The following is a 19,231-nucleotide window of genomic DNA, read 5'->3' as shown; positions in this document are numbered from 1 at the left end:
CGTAAAGATGTGGGTACAATGTGTCCTGTGTGTGTATTGTCTCTGCTCTGTTAATGCAGCCGGGTTGCATACGACTGAACTCCGTGTACAGAAGGAAGTCTACTGGTTGTTTCGCTGCTGCCGCGAGGACAAAGCATAAAAAAGGTTTTCCTCACAAAAAATATATTTTACGTGGAGTTTTAACATTTCATTTTTTGCACAAACAAGGTATATGTACAAAATCAAGTTTTCTTTTTCATTTCTCACCTGGACCTGCTCCCTGCATCCCGAAGGGCAGTGACGGGGTAAATCCTTGCTCGAGAGTTGTTAATAGAGTTCAACATTACTACAGCGTGCTTTAAAACGGACCAGAAAACATGGTGCATTGGGTTTGCAGATGTCTACAGTAGTCATTGTTCACTTAAATCTAACATCTCGCATGAATGCTGAGATCACAAGAGTTTATAACTTTTCCATACCTGTTCACTCAGTGAACTCTCCTGAGAGCTGCAGCAGGAATACGACCGGTGTGCCTAGATCTAATCCAGATTATCTAGCATGATGGAAGTGCTACCAGCTTGCTTGTCTTTTAAGAAGTGTGCTGATTCTGAAGCCCTTCAATTTGATCGGTATTGTTAAAATATTGGATTAAATTGGAAACTGTATCTTTGTATATTACAAAAAATCTGCTTGCTTGTGTGCGTCGGGATTTGATTGCACTAAATGGACCTGAGTGACTGAAATGTTAGAAATAAATCAATGCAGTTCATCTGTTTCAACAATTCCATCCAGTAAGTATTCTGTGCCGTTATTCTTACTAACTAACCCGCCATGTATAAAACCATACAGCTCACATTCAGCGCTGGAGCTGTTTGTAGGAGGACTAACCCAAACTCAATAGTATAAAAAAAGTCCCTGAAAGGTTCATCCGTATCCTCAGTATGCAAGTATCAATTCCAAGTCCAGTTTGTGCCTTCTGCAGAGAAGGCGGGCGGGACAAGACGCCTTTGAACCTGTCTGGATTATCAGCAGCGCCTCGTTGGGGGTCAACGCGCAACGGTGTGGTTCACCAGTAGGTGGCACTGGGTCCGACATCAGACCTTTGGTGGAGGCACTGGCCTCAGAGCCTGAAGAAGACAATCCAAAAAGAAATGCACTGGATGAGTAAACGGTTTGACGTTTATTCTTTAAACACCTTTGTTTGCTTTCCTCCTGAGAGTCGGATGTGATGAACGACACCACGGACATTTTCATAGCCTGAATGTGAAGCTTTTACCAGCTGGCTCTCCTGACTGAGTCCGTGGGTAACAAAGCTCACAAACAAATTCTGTTGGTTTAGAAGACTAAAAATAAGCTTTTAAATCCCCCCAAAAACGCTGGACTATTTCTTTGCAGGTTTAAATCGCAGACAGTTTGTAATGGAAAGAAAGCCCAGGTTATGGTTTCAGAATTCAAAAAAAGACGGACCACTTCAATGTGATTTTGGCGACCGGCGCAACCCCAAACTTATGATCCCGACAGGGCTTTTCCTCTGTGGCTCAAATACAAGATGCAAACACACGGAGAAGCACGTGAGATCCCATCGGGCGCCAATTGAAAAAGGCCTCGTTGTTACCGGATGAAACCGTTCCTGGTGACGCAATTAGTCGGACCAGTTACCTGACGAGCAGTCTTGTAGTTCTGCACCGGGGGCTTGGGCCTGTTCCCTGCCGGAGGTGGCGGAGGAGGAGCTCCTTTGGGTTTCGGCATTCGCGCCTAAAATTTCAAGTAGCGTTAGTGAATGCGTTTGGCGGTAAGACGGCGTGTCCGAGCTCAACGCGGCGTTACCTGCGCTGGCGCGTCTTGGCTGGGGCGGGGGACAGGCTGCTTCCTCTGGGTGTGCACTCTGTTTTAGGATGACAGACTTAATGTGCTTCGCAGACTTGAGATGAAGGTAACGCGCGACTACGACATGGTGGCGGTCACTTACGTCGGCAACGCGGGAGTTTGCCGCCTTTTCCAGATGACTGCTGCCACGCCGGCAATGACCCCTAAAGCCAGCAGGACGATCGTCACCGCGATGCCCCACTTTGCTCCTGGAATAAAGATCCGTCGTTGTTGTTTTTCGCTTCTTTTTAACAGTGCATACCTTTTTGAGCTGCTGCGTAGGTCTTACCAGGTGAAAGAGATGTGAAAGCTGCGTCCTGGGAGTCGCATTGAGGAGGAAGCCAACCGGGCTCACACTGACACTCACTTCTGTGATTGCACACCTGAATGAAGATGTTTTGCTGTTATCGCATGGCACCCACTACATCCATGCTGACCAGTAGGGCTGCTCATCTCAAATGTTTGTCGCGACTTATTTCTCAACTTTCACTCAGTAACGTGCATTTATTTAACACTTTTTTTTTTTACATTTCATTTACATCAGGGATTGATTACACCTTTTACCTAATTTCTATTGGTTGCGTGTACTCACAGCATGGCCGGGACATTTGGCCGAACAGTTTACATTTCTGTACGCCGTCTCAAGCTGCACGCACTCGTTCTGCCTGCACACCTGGGTGAAAAAAGAACCAGTCACACAGTGAGTAGATGTGCTTCTGCAACAGTCAAACCTGTGGACTTGTTTTAGATAATAAAGATATCAACGGCCCTGTTACCTTTCCATCTCCACATTTAGTCCCTGTGTCCACCTGGCCGTAGTCTTTGGTGGGGTCGTCGTAGAACGTTCCCTTGCAGTTTCGGACGGTCACCATGCGGCCGTAGTTGGGGCTGACATTCCCGCCGTGGCAGAAGAGCTTCCCGCATAACACGTCTCTGCCACGGAAGAGAGGGTCAACAAAGCTTCTGACTTCTGACCAATGAAACGTCAAAGTAAACATTTGGCCCATCGCACCCAACTTTTTGCTAAAAACTCACTCTTTCTGGCAGGGGATGTAAGTTTCCTTTTCGGGACGCTTGCAGAAGGCGAAGTATGTTCCTCTGGTGTTCTGATTATAGCAGAATGATTCGCCTTCTGTGGCGTCTGAGGACAGGAGACGATACAACAGGTGTCTTTGGGGTGGTTTTAGATGGGTGACCCATCTCCTTTTATTTGAAAAGGTTACATGAACGTATAACAGGACGCTCACCTCCTCCGAACATTTTGCCGCACTGGTTTACCCTCTGAGGACACCGACCGTCGAAGCAGTACCCCAGGTCTGCGCCGCATGGCAGGCCGTTCACGCCGAAGACGTCCTCGGGACAGATGGGACTCTGCCCGTCACAGTACTCCGCCAGGTCGCACTCGTCCTGCTTCCGTCGGCACTCCGTGGACCGAGGCGACACCTGCGTGGGGGGAAGGGCCAGGGTCGGCTTGATCAGATCACATAGCGTGTTTTTACACCGGGGCCTCGCTGGAACGTGATACGAGCAGACAATATCACTGCAACTCCAGTTGAACATTAATGTGTGTGAATGAAGATGGAGCGCAAAGTAAATGAAAGACGTCAATTCAATTTCAGGGCAAAGCTTCCTTTGGAAAGAGGCAGTTGGAGCCCATACATTTCTGGACAACCATATCACCACTTTACCCGTGCAGAAACATGCCGATAAAGGGAAATATTGGGGGAGGTGTTTTAAGATGGGAGCTTCAAATGAGCCATTCGGGTACCATCTGTGCCATTAGAACCGTTGGTGTCTTTCAATTTCACCTACATGTTACTACGCACAGCAAAAAACAATCACTCCTCTATTCATATTCCCATCAGAAGCAAAACGTAACCCAGTGTGGGCAGTGGATGAAGACAGGGCTCGTTACTCAGCGTGTCTATTGGATTGAGTTTTGTTTAAGTAGAAAGGTTTTCTCATGAGCTTTTACCGGAGCTTTTCTGGCCTTCTCACATAAGTCTGACTACTGCTCTTTGTTATGTTCACCTGTTGGCCTTTTATTCTGTGTGGATAAACACGTTGAGGTGTTTCCTCTCGGTGTAGGTGCAGGGGAAGTTTCATGGTTCCGCATCACAAGGCCAGGATTGTCACGTTGTTGCTTTATAAGTTATAACTGCCTCAGAAATGCTCACTTATTGAATAAGGTACGGTCACATGGTTGTTGAAAACGAGCTGGATTTGATGCAAGAAGCCTGTGACTCACTAGAGGGCGGCAGCGAATCAAACAACATCTGTTGGCTCACATCTGCTCACCTTACAGTCCTCGCAGCACTCGCCCTCTGCACACTGGGCCCCCTCCTTCAGGGTGCAGATTGTGGCGTTGCAGCACAGGTTAGTGCACTCCTGCAGGTGGGGGGGGGGGGCAGAGAACTCATTAGGCTGTAGTTCATCAATGTTGTGTTTTCAGTGAGTTGCATGTGTTTTATTTTATTTTTTAAAACAGTGATTATTAGGCCTGTGGAGACTTTCCATTAGCTGTCACAGAATTTGATCAAAGTCGACCGTTTTTGACAACTAATGCTTGGTTGAAATGTTGTGGTATTTCTTTATTACTTGATTAGTATGAGACTGTATGCGGCTGACAAATCTATTGATTAAAGGGTATGAATCTTCAGCAAGAAAGGCACCTTAGAGGCACGACATTTGTTTTTGTCCAAAGTTGGGGGGGGCGAGGAGCAACTGAACCCATTCAGAGAAGGAGCTTGTTGTTCCTCCCCTGAATGCCTGTAGAAGCTGAATCAAGCTAAGAAGGGCCTCAGGAGGGGCTCGCTCTCCTCAGGCCCTGAGGCAGACAGGGGGCGGTCAGACGCTACGTCTGTCCTCGCTGTTGAACCGCAGCCGGGCGTGTTAATGACCCGGGCGCTTTGGGGAGGATTAAACTGGTTGTTTCACCGTCTCGCTGCCACAGTCGCACTGTTCTCCTTTTTCCAGGAAGCCGTTCCCGCAGACGGAGGGGGGCAGCAGGTCGCTGAAGTCCGGTTTGTCCAGCAGGCATTCGGGGTTGCGGCCCAGCAGGTATTTCTCGTATTCGTTCCCGCTGCAGCTGCTAAAAGTCCGAGGGATATTCCAGCTGAGGAGAAGAGACAAGACCTTTGACTTCCGACAGTCCAAAGTCGCATTCTTTGAACTACAACAAGACAAATAAAGTTCATTTTTCATGGTGTAATGCGCCACGTCCGCTTCAACTTTTAGAACTTGATCATAGCCGCCAGGACGCAGCGAGGGGGGGTTCATGTGTTCTTCTGTTAAGCCCTGTTTATTAAAACGTCCCCCTAAATCATTTCATACCTTTAAATATTGCAATGGATTTAAAACAAAGAAGAAGGATAGGCGGGTTAGGGTCCTTTACTGAAATATCATCAATTTGATGTCTTACTTGTCAAACTTGGCCACACCCACAATGCAACTTGTTTGGTAGAGCTCTACCTCACATGCTTCTTTCTCTTTTCCTTATTGTAGCTTGTGATTACAGACCCACCACTCATGTTTGCTTCATATTGCTGCACACCAACTGGTGAGTTGTGGTGAGGTGGTGTAGACTTAAGGTTGTACCACACGTCGGTCGTAGTATTTTGATGTAGTTTATTCAGCAACTGTTCCTACCTGAGTGCTGCAGCCATGATGCAGCTATCAGCAGAACAAGCACAGGTGATGGAGTCGTCGTGGTCCATGCCCAGGTTATGGCCCATCTCGTGAGCCATGGTGGCCCCCACTGCTATGGCCCGGTCATTGTGGTCCTGAGGGATGGAACGCTTTCATTTTAGTCCCTTTTATCGCCATTTCACACTTTTCCTCATTCTGCTGTGATTTCTTTTTGTGACCACAGCAATGTTCCCGTGGCAGAGTCTAGACGCATGCTGCACTTTACAAGAAAAGTTGCACTTAATCTTTATGTTAAAATTGAACAGTGGCTCTGAGGCTGTACTTTAGTCCAGGCATTTCACCTAGAATGTGTAGGTTGATCACGCAAATCACAAAATAAAACAAAATCAATGGATTTTTGTCCTTTATATGTTATACACGAGGAAAAAAAAAAGGCCGTTGGAAGGAATGTTTTGAAAATCATCTAAATATAATGGTGGCCAAATGGCACTTTCAGTCATGCTTTGGTCCCATTACAAGCCTTTATGGAGTCTTCTGTTGGATTTTCACAGAGATTTATTATTTGTGAAAGACGCCATTTGTTTGATTTATGTGAAGTCAATTGACATTATATTATAAAGCACAGAACTTGTTGAGATTTCTCAGTCTGGAGCTAATTGGTGGACTGACATTGCCATGGCTAAATATTTCATTCCCTGGTTGCTATGGTTGCACGCAGGCTGGACCGCAGAGTGTCTATAGGAGCAGCAGCCCAGCACCTCACCTGAATCACTCCAACAGAGTGACCCGAGCAGAGAGTCCCGATGTACGCCAGCCCCACGGTGGCTCCTTCAAAGTCAATACCGCTGAAAGACGAGCAATGAAATCAATCGCCACGTCCACATTAACTGGCACCATGTGGATTCTTCAGTGCTGATAAAGTAATCAAATATCTTAGTGGTAGTTTACACTGTTCCAAGTACTCAGTTTGTATACAGGGAGGAGAGTGTGACATTTACCGGATGGGCTGGCACTTCCTGTAAGCAAGCGGTAACTTTCATTTACGGTAGGTGTTGGTTCACCTTTTGGAGGTTACACTTCCTCCTGATAGGAGTTGGCAGGCTGTTGTCTGAGGGCTCCTCAATGCCATGTAGAGGAAACTGTGAGCAACTGTCCAAATAATGGCTTTCTATGCATGTGATGAACGCAAACATTATCTATGACAGCAAATGTTAAAAGCCGACCATTGTCCAAAGTGCAGAGACAGGAAAGCTGCACGGGCCTGATGTGGAAACTTCCAGTACATGAGGCTCATTGTGCATCAAGAACAGATGAACCAAAGTGCATACATCTTGTTACACTCGTAGACAAAAGACAGAAATGGCAGCTTCCTTCTATCTATCACGAGATAGAAGATAAGAAACTGAATGATGTGTTAATGCTGTGGCCTGACCCCCCCCCCCCAAACTTTTGATCCCGAGAGCATTTTAGACTCTTGATTTTCAATAATTAGGACCGTCCAGACCTGATGAATTGTGCGTTGTCATGCTGTTTCCTTTTCAGAAGCTCAGAGTTCCTCCACATCATGAAAGCGTTCAGGTTGGCCCCGGCCGGGGGGGTCACGGTGAACAAGTCCCGTTCGGACCAGATTTCCAGCCCCACCAAAGCGATGAAGGTCCTCAGTGGCTTGTACGCCTGCAAGCAAGCAGGTGTTCACAGTTACCTTTATTCAAATGAGGAGACATGGTCACCCTCCAAATGCAATAACAATAGACATTTCCTATATCTATTATCTACATGGAGACTGAATGTCGTCATAATAAATACCCGTATATTCCTGCTGATGGTGGCTATGTGTCATTTGGGGTTCAGAATATGCCCAGAAATCACTGACTCACCATGTTGATGAAGTTGACAATTTCAAATATCCTCTTCCTCAGCCGCGTCTGATCTCGCTCCATCTTCACGTACTGAAACCACGCGTCGGCATGTTACAGCACACTCACGTCCTGTTTCTCACCAGTTGATGATTATAAATCACCCAATGATTCATCTTGGACTTTGCTCCAAAAAATACCAATGTGTGATTTGTTCAAGATCCAAAACGTTTGCCAACATTAGAAAGATAAGTTTAGTCACGTCACTCACAGAAACTGTGCTAAATTAGAAACAGAATGACTTCATATGTGTTGCTTACCGCCCGATTGTCAGCAACAATGAAGAGCTCAATGTATTTTTGTTTCTGGGCGATAGATATTGTCTGGAGGAAAAAAAGAACAAAGCAGGTCACATCTTGTTGAGCTTTCAAACGATGAGATGTGTCTCATCTCGTAATGAATGAGAAGATGTTTTGGCTTCGACGGCGCTCACCCGTGACTTGGAGCGGCTCTGGCTCGTGGGGGGTTCGTAGTCGTCGCTCCAGCTGGTGTTGGTGACGCCGCACACAGCGGGGGGGGAGTTCTTTTCCTCAAAGGTCATCACCGCGTGGTCCCCCCCGTCGCCGCCGGACAGGGGCTCGATCAGGTACCTCTGGGCCGACGTTCTGAAGTAGCCCCTTCAACGTGATCACGCCAGTTAGTCGCTGAGGTGAACGCGCAGCGAGGGGGGGCCGAAAACGCCTGTTTCTCCTCAACATTAACTTCAAATTGTAAAGATCTTTCAAAATCATAATAAATAAGGTCAGTTAAATAATTGGTTGTCTTGAAGTGAAGATAATTCAATAATTTATTAACTTGGGACCCTTTTCTCCAATAATAGACATCTGAAATAAAGCAGGGCTCATTGAATACACACTGCTTTCTGTAAGTGGTCACAAGCCGAGAAGGATGGGTGACGCCATTTCACTTTGTTTGCTAACTGTAAATTCCCTGGCTTCACCCGTTGAGGTTTAATCAAACACCAGCTGCTTGTGTCCTTATCTTGAGATAACGTGTCGGACTGGCAGGTAAAGTCAAAGGGAGGCGGTTTCGAGGGCCTCACCTGAGTCCATCACAGGTGCTGATGCTGACGGATGACTGGCTGTCGTTCACAATGCTCCCATGATAGTAGCAGTGGTCCTGACACAGACGCACGGACAGGAACGGCGTCAGCAAATAAAGGCATCCAGACATGAGGCTTAATGTGGTTTCAGCAGAGCATAGACGGGGGGGGGCGCTGCGTGTACTCTGAGGTAAGTCACATCTCACGCACAGGAGAACTGAAACTCAAAGGCGCGGAACTCACGATGTCATCCGGCGCCGCGGTGACCCGAGTCCCGTCGGCTTGGTAATACGTCTCTGTGTAGTCTTTGGTGAGTAATTCGCTGATGATGGAAAGAGGATTTGGGTTAAAACACAGCAATTGTTAGGAATGAGCAAATGAAACATTTAATGTGAAATGGGATTCTGAGGCTGCAGGAATCTGTTGTTACAGCGGAAATATCGATGGCATGAAAACCGCAGGGATTATGACAAAAGAAAAGAGAAGTAAAACCAGCAAGTGTCCCTGACACATTGCTTCACACATTGATGTTACACACAAATTCAATCCATCAGGGATTTATTGACTTACTGGTTTCTTTTTAGTCGCATTTCGATGTCTCTGCCTCCCAGCGTCATGGCGTAGCGGACAGTTTCTGGCCGGAGATGCTGAGCAAAGGAAAGGTTCATTCTTATTTTCCTGTGACTGACCACGGCAACGGCAGCTCAAACGTGTCTCCATCATTTGAAAAGATGAAAAGCACCTCTGCATGCCGTCTTCTAACCGAGTGGAGTCTGACTGGTCGGACCACCTCGTAGTCCTTCACGTCTTCAAGGTCGTGCCCCCGGCTCTCTGCGGGGATACAACACACATTGTGTCCCTGAGTGATGGGAAGGTTTACTGTCCGCGTCGCGCAGGAGGAAGGATTCGAGAGGACAGTGTTTTCGTTGTTTGTGTGTCTGTTGGTTTGTGGCAGGTTGCAACCAACGAAATCACCCTCAGTTCCCCCCTTTACAAGCACGGGACGTTTATGAGGAACGGAGAACACAGATCCCTCAGTCCTCTGTCCTCCCCTCAGTCCTCTGTCCTCCCCTCAGCCTTCTGTCCTTCCCTCAGTCTTCTGTCTCAGTTCATGTCTTTGTGTGTGTGTAGTGTAGCAGAGCAGATGCTCACTGCTGGGTGATGCACTCGGACAGTGTCTTTGAAAAGTAATGCAGGAGACGGCAGGGGGGGAAACATCTGGCCCATCTGTCCGAAGGCAAAAAGAATCAGCCCACGTTCACCTGTGCTAATAACAAAGTGACACGTCCCACCGTGTCTGTGCAGCGTGGGCTTAGACGCCACGTGTTCAGGCACATATCTCCTAAAGGGAAAGAATGTAAATAGCTGATTGTCAAACTATTCATCTTCACAAATTAGGTAAAATTTCATAAAAGTAGCAAAAGTGAGGGCAGCATATGAGCAGTCTGACGGACCACCTGTGACCACATCTGCATACTGGATGACGCCCATTACAGACTGAATCCTTTCAGACTCAAACTAGAGAGAGGGGAAGTTATTCATGGCAGCTTTCACCACAGATCACACATTAACTCGGGCTACATTATTGCCAAACTGTTACAAAACCTTTTGCTCAAACACACACAATCCTGAAGCCCGAACAGTAATTATGTTTGTTTCTTCTGTTGCAGCTTGTTACCGACCGATGACACATTGATATGAGACGTAAACGGTATCGACACACTGCCTGAAGGTGGATATTAGTGACGGGGCCCTTTGATAATGAGCAGAAACAATAAAGGCTTTGTGAGACAACCGTGGATGCCCGGTCAGACTAATGGAGTCAGACTGTATTCTGGTGGTATGATGAGGCACACATTAGATTGTCCACCGGCAATGTGGGAGGCACGTCCCCTTCTTTCTTCGTCTCCATCATTCCAGCTTCTAAAGCTTCTCCCACCACTTCTCGTTCCTAAACAGTTGAACAAGCAGTTCTGCAGTCACGCCGCAATTTCTTCATAATTTGCTTGTGAAGGTTTTGTGTGCGAAGTGTTTCCCCGAAAACGCCATCGAGTGGAACACAAATCAAAGGTGAGGCAGGGAAGCACGCAGCTCCTTGTAAAGGTGCAAATGTAACATCACCTCTATCAATGAAACTACAGGGTTCGTAGTGGAATTACTGCATGAACTCCAATGAACAATCTCCTAATTTCTAGGAGATTGTGAATGTAACCAAAATAGGTTAGAAAAAGGCAACAAAAGGGAGCTAAATAAAACTTGTTCTGTGTCTATGCGTTCTCTGCAGATTTCACAAGTTCCTGATTTGGAAACCTGTGGATTTTGTCTTACCGACGTCTCCCCCCCTTGTTGCTGCTCCTTTACCAAACATCTGCATCCCCGGCCAGTTTCTCTGTAGCACCTGACAGGGGCGGCGGCTCTGCGGTGAGATCTGGAGCTCGGCCTTCCCGGTGTGTCAGCACAGCACGTCTGAGGAAAGCCCCCTCCCGCCCCCCCCCCCCCCCCCCCCGGGTCCTCTCGCCTTTATCAGACGGCACTGGGTGTGTTTACAGTGTAACACGCTCATTGATTTGAAGATAAAGGCTCACTGACACTCTTTGTAATCCCACGTTGCACAAGACATGCCTCAGAACCAGAGAGCCCCCCCCCCCCCCCCCGTCACTGATGCAGGGGGAAACTCAGTCAAAGCTCATTGAGACAGAGAGAAATCAGTATCCTGAGACCGGTCGGGAGCTTCACGGGGCCGGTCGAGTCTTCTAATACCACATATCACATCACATCTAATCACGTGTTTTTGTCCCACTTCTTTTCCTTCACGCCTCAGGAGCAGAAGCCAACAACTGTTTCAAACACGCAGGACAGCGTTAGTTATTACAGCCCCCGAGTGGAGGTAGCAGTATCGGGTGACTCACCTGAGGCCTTGATGGAGGCATTTAGGACGAGGACCCACAGCAGGAGCGTTCCCTTCATTGTCCGAGTGCAGGCGGTGTCCCGGTACCAGAGCAGACCGGCGCGGCGATCAGGACTTTATGCTGCTGCTTCCTGCAGCCCGTGTGAGGCCACACCTTCTCCTGGAGCTGTCACGGCTACTTCCTCACTGGCGACAGGTTCACAACACGCTCAAGACCGGCCCCAACACGCCCCCGTGCTTCTCTCACAAGAATGCAGGGCGGATGTCATACAGGAGCATTGTGGTTTCAGCTGCAGCCGCACACGGACTTGCAGACACTTCCACCTTTTGGTGCCCGTTCAAAATATTTTGCCGCTTCTTCTTTTTATTCCGAGCAGGCCGATTGCATCCTGTGTGGGGGCTGACTGACTCAGTGCTGAAGCCACATTGGGATTTCCACAAACAAACACACACACACACACACACACACACACACACAGACACACACAGTTGCCGCTTGTCACGCTGTCGTCACCAAATATCTCCAAATAAAGAGGTTTGTCCAAATAAAGGCACAAAGATTGATCTCCGATGTGCGAGTTGCGTCCATGCGTCTTCTCTCCTGCTCCTCCGGGCCTCACCCACCGGGCGCAGGGCCGGGGGGGTCGAGGGGGGGTCACAGCAGAGACAACGGGTCAGAAGACAATAAAGCCAATGTGTGCGCGCTGCCGCGGCGGCAGACAGAGGGACTTTTGAGGACACAGATGTGCGTTGGTGGAGCACAGTGGAGTTAAAGTAACATCTGTGTTATCTTTGGTGTAACGATATGGCCTCTGCGTGTCTCTGCGTCCTCGCTGTGTGAGGCGAGGGTTGATGTTGGGAAGCATAATGTAGGAAAGGCAATGTTATTCACAGTGAGAAAACATCATGGGTCATTTAAAAAAACCAGCAGCAGAACATGCAGAGTTCTGAGGAAAGCCAACGGGATCAGCACACTATAACAAATGCTCCAGTTCAGGGCTCTACAACGTTCTTCAGGCCAAGGTCCCCCAAACTGATGGGGAGATGAAGCAGGGAACTAATAAACGGAAGGTCATCTACATTCTCTTCTGCCATTTATAAACATACATCTTGCATACGACACTGAGCTAACAATTAATAACAACTTAAAATAATTCACAGATTTTTTTTGAATGTTAACATACATATAGAAGGGACAGTGAGTCCTCCGCGGGCCCCCTGTTGAAGTCCTACGGTCTAGTTAGTTAACGACTGCCTGCTGAGGATTTATTGCCCCGTGCATGCAAACATGGAGCTACATGGTTCACACATGGGCTCAAGGCTTCGGCAGGTAAACCCTGGCAGCCCGATGCTCATTCCTCCTGTGATGCACATTTTTAGAAAGTGACCCAAACATCGAGTCTGGACCTAAACAGCTGAACAACTGTCTCACTGTGACTGTGGGTTCAACCAGAAGTCAGAATCTTCGGGTTCTTTACGGCCTGTCCCTCCCGTGGCTGAACACGTCAGACTGCTTATTACTTAGAATTAGTCATTTCCTTATTATTCTGCTTCCGACTCTCAATATGTGAGTCATTTCTGTTATATACGTTGGAGGTTTTGTAAACCCTTTTCACATTGTTCATTCTGTACACATGCAATCTGTTGTAACCCTCCTCTGCTGGCTTCCCTGTAGGTTTTTTCTCTCCCTAGAAGGATTCTTTTGGGGGGAGTTTTTTGCTGAGATACGCTGCTGTGGTCTGTAAAGGCTGCAAAGAAGGACGATGCCACTGCAACTCCTGTGCAAGCAATGGCCCACAAAACCTGCTGTCCTCGTGGAAATTGACTTTTTCAAACTGACTCATAGCAGATGAGGTTGGAGTGAAAGATCAATTCATCAGAATTCTTTATTAGGCATGAATCATGGAAAGAAAAGCACAGCTCAATGGATTGCAAAGTTTCCTCTACTTTCTGAGAGAAATTGTAAAACCGTAACTTCATTTGTTATGTACACTGATGGATAAACGTCGGCCCAAACCCAAAGGTCAGTTCCACATCACAGCTGGAGATGCTGAGCAGTCACATGTCACACAAGCCCACGTGTGGATAAGACATGTCCCTACTTGGCCGTCTAAACACAGCGATGTGGGACGTTTGCAGGGCGTAGAAGTGCGTCCACGTCCAGTCTGTGAATATCAGTGCGTCTTCTTATGAGGGACCGTTTAGGACTTAACTATTGACTCTGAATGATGTCCCTCACGGCCCCTCACACTTACACATACATACTGTGTAAACCTATGCAGGCGCATATGTAGAACATCATACGTTCTCATGCATGCACATGTGAAAAGGTTGTATATATACATGAATAACTGAATCTAAAGATATTAAACGTTTAGAAGCATATGCAAGTGTTGCATATATTTACATGAATGTTTCTAATATGAATGTATAAGTCTTTCAGTTATTTGTATGTATTACATGAGGATGTGCAAGCGTTTCAGATTAATACACAGTATTCACACGAGTAATCTCCTTCGGAACGAAGGCTGTGGTCTGTTGATTCTTTAAACATGGCTTTATTTCATGTTAATGAAATTTGCTAAAAATCTATTATCTATTATTGCAAGTTATTTAATTACCTCTGACTTCATAAAAGGTCACTAAAAAGGCATGTAGAAGGTCACAGTACAGTGTTTTGAAAAAGTAATCAAAAGTTGTAAAATTGTGTAGTATGTTGAAGAAAGATGTAAAAGTCCTAGTGAACAATATAGTATGTCCAATATATCATAATATAGTATATAGATTAAAGACGTAAAAAGATTATGTTGAAAAATGTATTGAAATAATTGATTAGTAAAGGATAGTATGTCAAAATAGAACACTGCCAAGTTAAAAAAGTCATAATGCATTTTTAAAAAGGTTTAAGTTCGTAACTATAAAAAAAAAAAAAAATCCTAAAAAGCAATGTATGTCAAAACAGTCATTAAATCAAAGGAAAGTTCCCAGTATATTATGGACAGAAAAAGACTTGATTGTGTTACGGTTATTGAAAAGTAACAGTATGCCAAAAAGGTGTAATATAGTGTGTCAAAATGTTCATTAAAAGGTCAATAGTTTCATAACAAAAAATATATACATAGTACTCAAAATGTTTAAGTACAGTATACCAACAAAAAAACCCATATTGATAGAAAAGATTGAAAACAACAAAAACTGCTAATGATCCAACGGAAAGTCAATTTACTTACAAATGAAGCATCAGCTGACTAACGGTCAGCTTTGACAATCTAAACAACACTACTGGCGGGAAGGAGGGTTTTGTCGCATTAACCAACCAGTTTAAGACCTTTTTCCTGAATCGAATTATGACTTTCTGACTGTTGAACCGGACTCTACATATCTAAAGCTTATGTGACCACCGCTCCCACCGGGGGGTCATTATCCTGTAGGACTAGTTATTAAACAGCCACAGACCCACAGATGACCAAAGCAAACAAACAAAGGCAAAGTATTCCCCCAGAGTACAACATTTATTTGAACATCGGTCTTAAAATATCAAATACCACTGGTACGAAACTATTAAAGCAATTCCCGTCAGCTCTGGGAATGTAGTGAAACAACAAAAAGGGTTTTAATAAACCAATTTGGTTCTATGGGCGGCTGGGCTGTAGGGGGGGGGGGGGGGGGGGGGGGGCACAGGCTCTGGGACAGGACCCTCACTGGCTCCAGTGCTCCACACACATACACACACACACCAAACAATATCAATCAAAGCCAAAAGCATGAAACCACGAAAACGTGTGAAACCAGATAAAATACGGCCAAAGAGCAAGCGAGAGGCCCAGTCAGCAGCCGCACCACCGTCCGGGCCGCCACGCCGCTGCCAGGCCAATAACCTTCTGGGGGAAATCAATTTTAGTTAAAATGCAGGAAAACTCCCACCAGTAATGAGAAATGAGAAAGTAATCTCAATGAAGAAAACAAAACAAAATAAAAGAAACACAAACGGGAACAAAAATATAACGAAGAAAAACAGCAGTGCTTCTGATCCCATACATCCGGGCCGACTTTGACCTACCGCCAGCGCCAGCCCCTCTTCGGCCGTACCGTTCGCCGGTCAGACCGTCCACGCCGCTGCCCCCCCGTCGACTGCCCACACCTGAAATGTTCTTCTTGGCGGGTTACAGAGAGCGTATACCGTTTCATTTCATTCTGGACTTATTCTTTTTCTTAAAATTAAAAAGAACATGTTAAAGATCTTCCTTAACTTTACATTCAATGCATAATCCATTGCATTTCCTATAATTTGTAGTGTGGAATTAAGACCTGTATGACCTAGTCTTAGTCTGGTATACACCACTTCCTCTATTCTGTTAAGACCCAGTGCGGAGACCCTTTTCCCTCCAACTTGGCTTTGTACTTCATGGTATTGTTTAGCTTTAGGGTCAAATTCCCATTCACCTTGCCACCTTTCATGGGCTCGATCTTTATTAAACTTTTAAGCTCAGTTTCGCTGGGTCCCAGCACATGTTGGATTAAAAAGAAAGTAAATGAAATGGTCATCTCCATAACCAATAATCTAATCATAGCTTTATATAAATTCAAAGACTGTCTATCTGCTCCCCAATTATGACCAGTCACCATCCTCATCAGGTTAACTACTTTGTTTCTATATATTAAATTTCCATGAAAGTTCATCATCAAGCTCTAGGTATTTGAACTTCTCTCCTCTTCCAAGTGGTTGATTATAGAGCATCATTTTCCAATAAACCTCCACATGGTGTCATAAGCTTTCTCAATGTCCAAAAACACTGCAACCATGATTTATTTCATGACGAGAGATTTTGGGCCTTTCATTTTCTTTCAATTACTCTTCTGCGCATATTTATGGTTCAACGTTTCATGAATCTCATCAGCTTGTGTTCTAAATCCTAGTAAGTCATTTGCAATGTCCACAATTGAATCCATCCTATCACTTTTCTTAGGATATTGCATTGTCCTATTGATCACTGTACAAATAAAGGCAATGAAGTCATTTTTGTTGACCAGCAGTGTTTCCTCTGAGATTTTTGCGGTATATTTCACAACGTTCTTAAAGTCAGAGATACCGGGTCTACTGACCTGCTGAGTTCTTCCTTTTAGGGGATTCTGATCCTTCATTCTGCTTCTATTTGACCAGCTGGTATATGATTTCAGTGTAGATTGCTCTGGTATACAGGAAGGAACATCTGGCCTAATATTTTTCTTCTCATTCTCAATCTCCTTAAGAGCCTCAACATAAGCCGCTTGTTTGTTATCTTATATTTCGGAGCTTCCCTGGCTCCATTTTCTTTCTCACATCATGCCGCACTATGATCACCTCTGCAATTGCAGCATCAGTCCCATATTTGTCATATTCGTGTTCTCCTCCACATTTAGCACATGTAGATTTTCCTCTGCATTGAGCCGCTACATGTCCAAATCTTTGCATTCGTAACATCTTAGTGGAGGTGGGACATACTGTCGTACCAGGTGGGATATATATCCCATTTGAACTCTAATAAGCAGCTCTCCTTAAAACGTAACAAGACAGACAAGCTTTAAGTTTTCTCCTTTCCATTCATCAATTAATTTCCACTAATTCATATTGCTGCAAACTTTTCTTTATCTCTTCAATGGAGGCTGAAGTTGGGATTCCTGATAAGACTCATCTTGCCTTAGCTGTAGTACCTAGAATGTGTGACGTTATCCTAACGTTGTTAAGAGTTGCTTTCTTAAGAATGTTGTTTTGTTGTTCTTCACATATTGCAACCATCAGGATTCTCCCATTCCCCATGAAACATGCGTGAATAATCTTACCTATTTCCTTCTCTATTGCCTTTGTAATATGTATCGGGTGTAAATCTGGTCCTTTTTGATCAAATACTATAATTACTTTCCACACTTCATCCTGCAATCTAGCGTTCATAGATCCGCCATCAGCCTCGTCTCTACAGGTTCATCACTGCTTTCTGATCTTTGCCTGTCTTTCGTCTTTTTCCCAACTTCTTCCTATAACATTTCCTCACCGTCAATAAACAACCGTCTGAGTCCTCAGCCATTATCCACTTGATTTTACCGTCTGGCATTCAACTCTTTCCAGTGGTCCTTCTGCAGCCAACCCCCACAGGTGGAAACCTGCGCACCTGAAATGCGTTTGAGACCCCTGCTTTATAACCCGACTAATCGGCGAACCAGGAAGTAGGAGGGGCCTGAACCTACAGCATCTCAGGAGGGACATTTCCTCACTGGCTACACTTAGAAGAGCTTTTCCCAAACCAAACCAAAGTGGATTTGTTTCATAAAAGCATGACCTTGCTTCTCTTAGTAGTAGTATTGCTCCCTAAAAGAAACAAAACCTGATGATTTGATGATGCATTCATGTGCTTGACACCAATATACTGCATTTTGTTACTATTACACAAACTGCCAGGAGACCGTGTCAGTATATCGTGTCCAAAAGAGGCATCTAAAGAGGCACAGTAATAAAAGAAAGTCATTGTCTGCACCAACGTGACGGATTTAATCCCCCAAATTTTCTTGTTGTGAGATTTGAAAGTAATGATTTTGTAGCTTTAAAAATGTCAGAATTGCCTCCGATGTTCAGTCCAACTTGAGCTAATAAGAGATGTTTCTCACTAAATGTGCTCAATGAGGATCAGCAGTCCAGAGTCTTTCTGCAACTTGTTTATTGTTGTAAATACTGTTACAAACATTCTGGCTCTGGTACAGGAATGTAGCGCCAATAGCTAGAACATCACAGAAATAAAAGAAAGCGAGCAGATAAATAAACATCGCTGCTGCATTACAGAAATGGTATTTTTATTGTAGTTTTTTTTTTGTTACTTTTAATCTTCAGACACATTGAGAGTTAACGTTTCAGTTACATTCAAAATGAGTGCACTTATAAATACTTGTTGCCAAACCCGGCGGCAGCGTCCAGGTCTCGTTGCCTTGGTTGGCTTCGTCGTGTCACACTAGCCTACAGTCTCTGACGCACTATGGAGGGAAAATATCACACGCACGCACTTTAAATGATCTTGTGCTCTAGCTGTATATATGTACACACAAATGTCATTCCACACACAACCAGCTTTCCTACATTCCACATCCAGAAACCTACGTACCTTTACGGAGTCGTCTATATAGTTCATCTACGGGTGTATTTTATATATCCAGCTGGTTTTTGTTTGAACACGGAGTACATTGGTTGTAATCGCACGCCACGCACACACCACACAAGCAGTAAGAACGGTAGAGCATGAAGCGCGTGGCTCCAGAGAAGGTCCCCACAAATGGCTGCTGTTGCCCCCCACACTGTCAGCCCAAACATCATAAGAAGTAATAGCAGTAAGGCCAAGATGAGATCCGTTGATGGGGTCACAACGTGGGAATAAGCGGCGGGTTTTTGGAATCTGGGGGGGTCGGTGTGGGCGGATACATTCACAGGCGGGCAGAGGGGGCGCCGTTCGGTTCAAAGACAAGTCGATTGGAAACGACCTGAACGGCCTTCAGAAGGAGTCTTAAGTCCTTTGAAGATTAGGTTGCTCATGAAGACTTTGACTTGTTTACTTATAGTGCAAAAGAAACCAGTAAGCACCAGTCACGTGAAGTCAAAGGTCATATTGTTGTTGTTTGTGCGAAGAAGGACATGCTGTCACCATCTTTTTCATATTTCTCACCTATATTTGACATAGAGCACTATGTGGCTGCAATAAATGTACACATCTTCAGCTTAATCAATTAATCCCTACAAGTAGCTTAAATGCTTGAGTAGAATAAATATGCAGAACCTAATAGCCAATGACAATCAATAATTGATTATTATATATTATTATTAGAACGGCATCTTCTTCAGAAGGGACAACTCAG

At 45.3% G+C, this 19,231-nt stretch overlaps 1 protein-coding gene across 1 annotated transcript; it reads right to left on the bottom strand.

Annotated features, from left to right (window-relative positions):
• Nucleotides 1-145: 145 nt before the first annotated feature.
• On the bottom strand, nt 146-11,704 carry LOC120831233 (zinc metalloproteinase-disintegrin-like MTP8). Its single transcript, XM_040196541.2, has 22 exons — nt 11,361-11,704; nt 9,194-9,282; nt 9,022-9,098; nt 8,695-8,773; nt 8,452-8,528; nt 7,843-8,026; nt 7,670-7,732; nt 7,371-7,442; nt 6,998-7,167; nt 6,257-6,338; nt 5,494-5,627; nt 4,783-4,960; nt 4,144-4,233; nt 3,093-3,288; nt 2,881-2,986; nt 2,622-2,778; nt 2,438-2,518; nt 2,135-2,228; nt 1,949-2,054; nt 1,807-1,864; nt 1,639-1,734; nt 146-1,106 (listed from the first exon to the last, which is right to left on the bottom strand). The coding sequence occupies exons 1-22, from the start codon at nt 11,416-11,418 to the stop codon at nt 1,074-1,076; spliced, it is 2,280 nt and encodes a 759-aa protein (XP_040052475.2). The 5' UTR covers nt 11,419-11,704; the 3' UTR covers nt 146-1,073.
• Between the last annotated feature and the right edge of the window lie 7,527 nt (nt 11,705-19,231).

Source organism: Gasterosteus aculeatus, chromosome 13 (assembly GCF_964276395.1).
Source record: "Gasterosteus aculeatus chromosome 13, fGasAcu3.hap1.1, whole genome shotgun sequence".
Taxonomy (NCBI): Eukaryota; Metazoa; Chordata; class Actinopteri; order Perciformes; family Gasterosteidae; genus Gasterosteus; species Gasterosteus aculeatus.
This window is presented reverse-complemented; position numbering and strand designations above follow the sequence as displayed.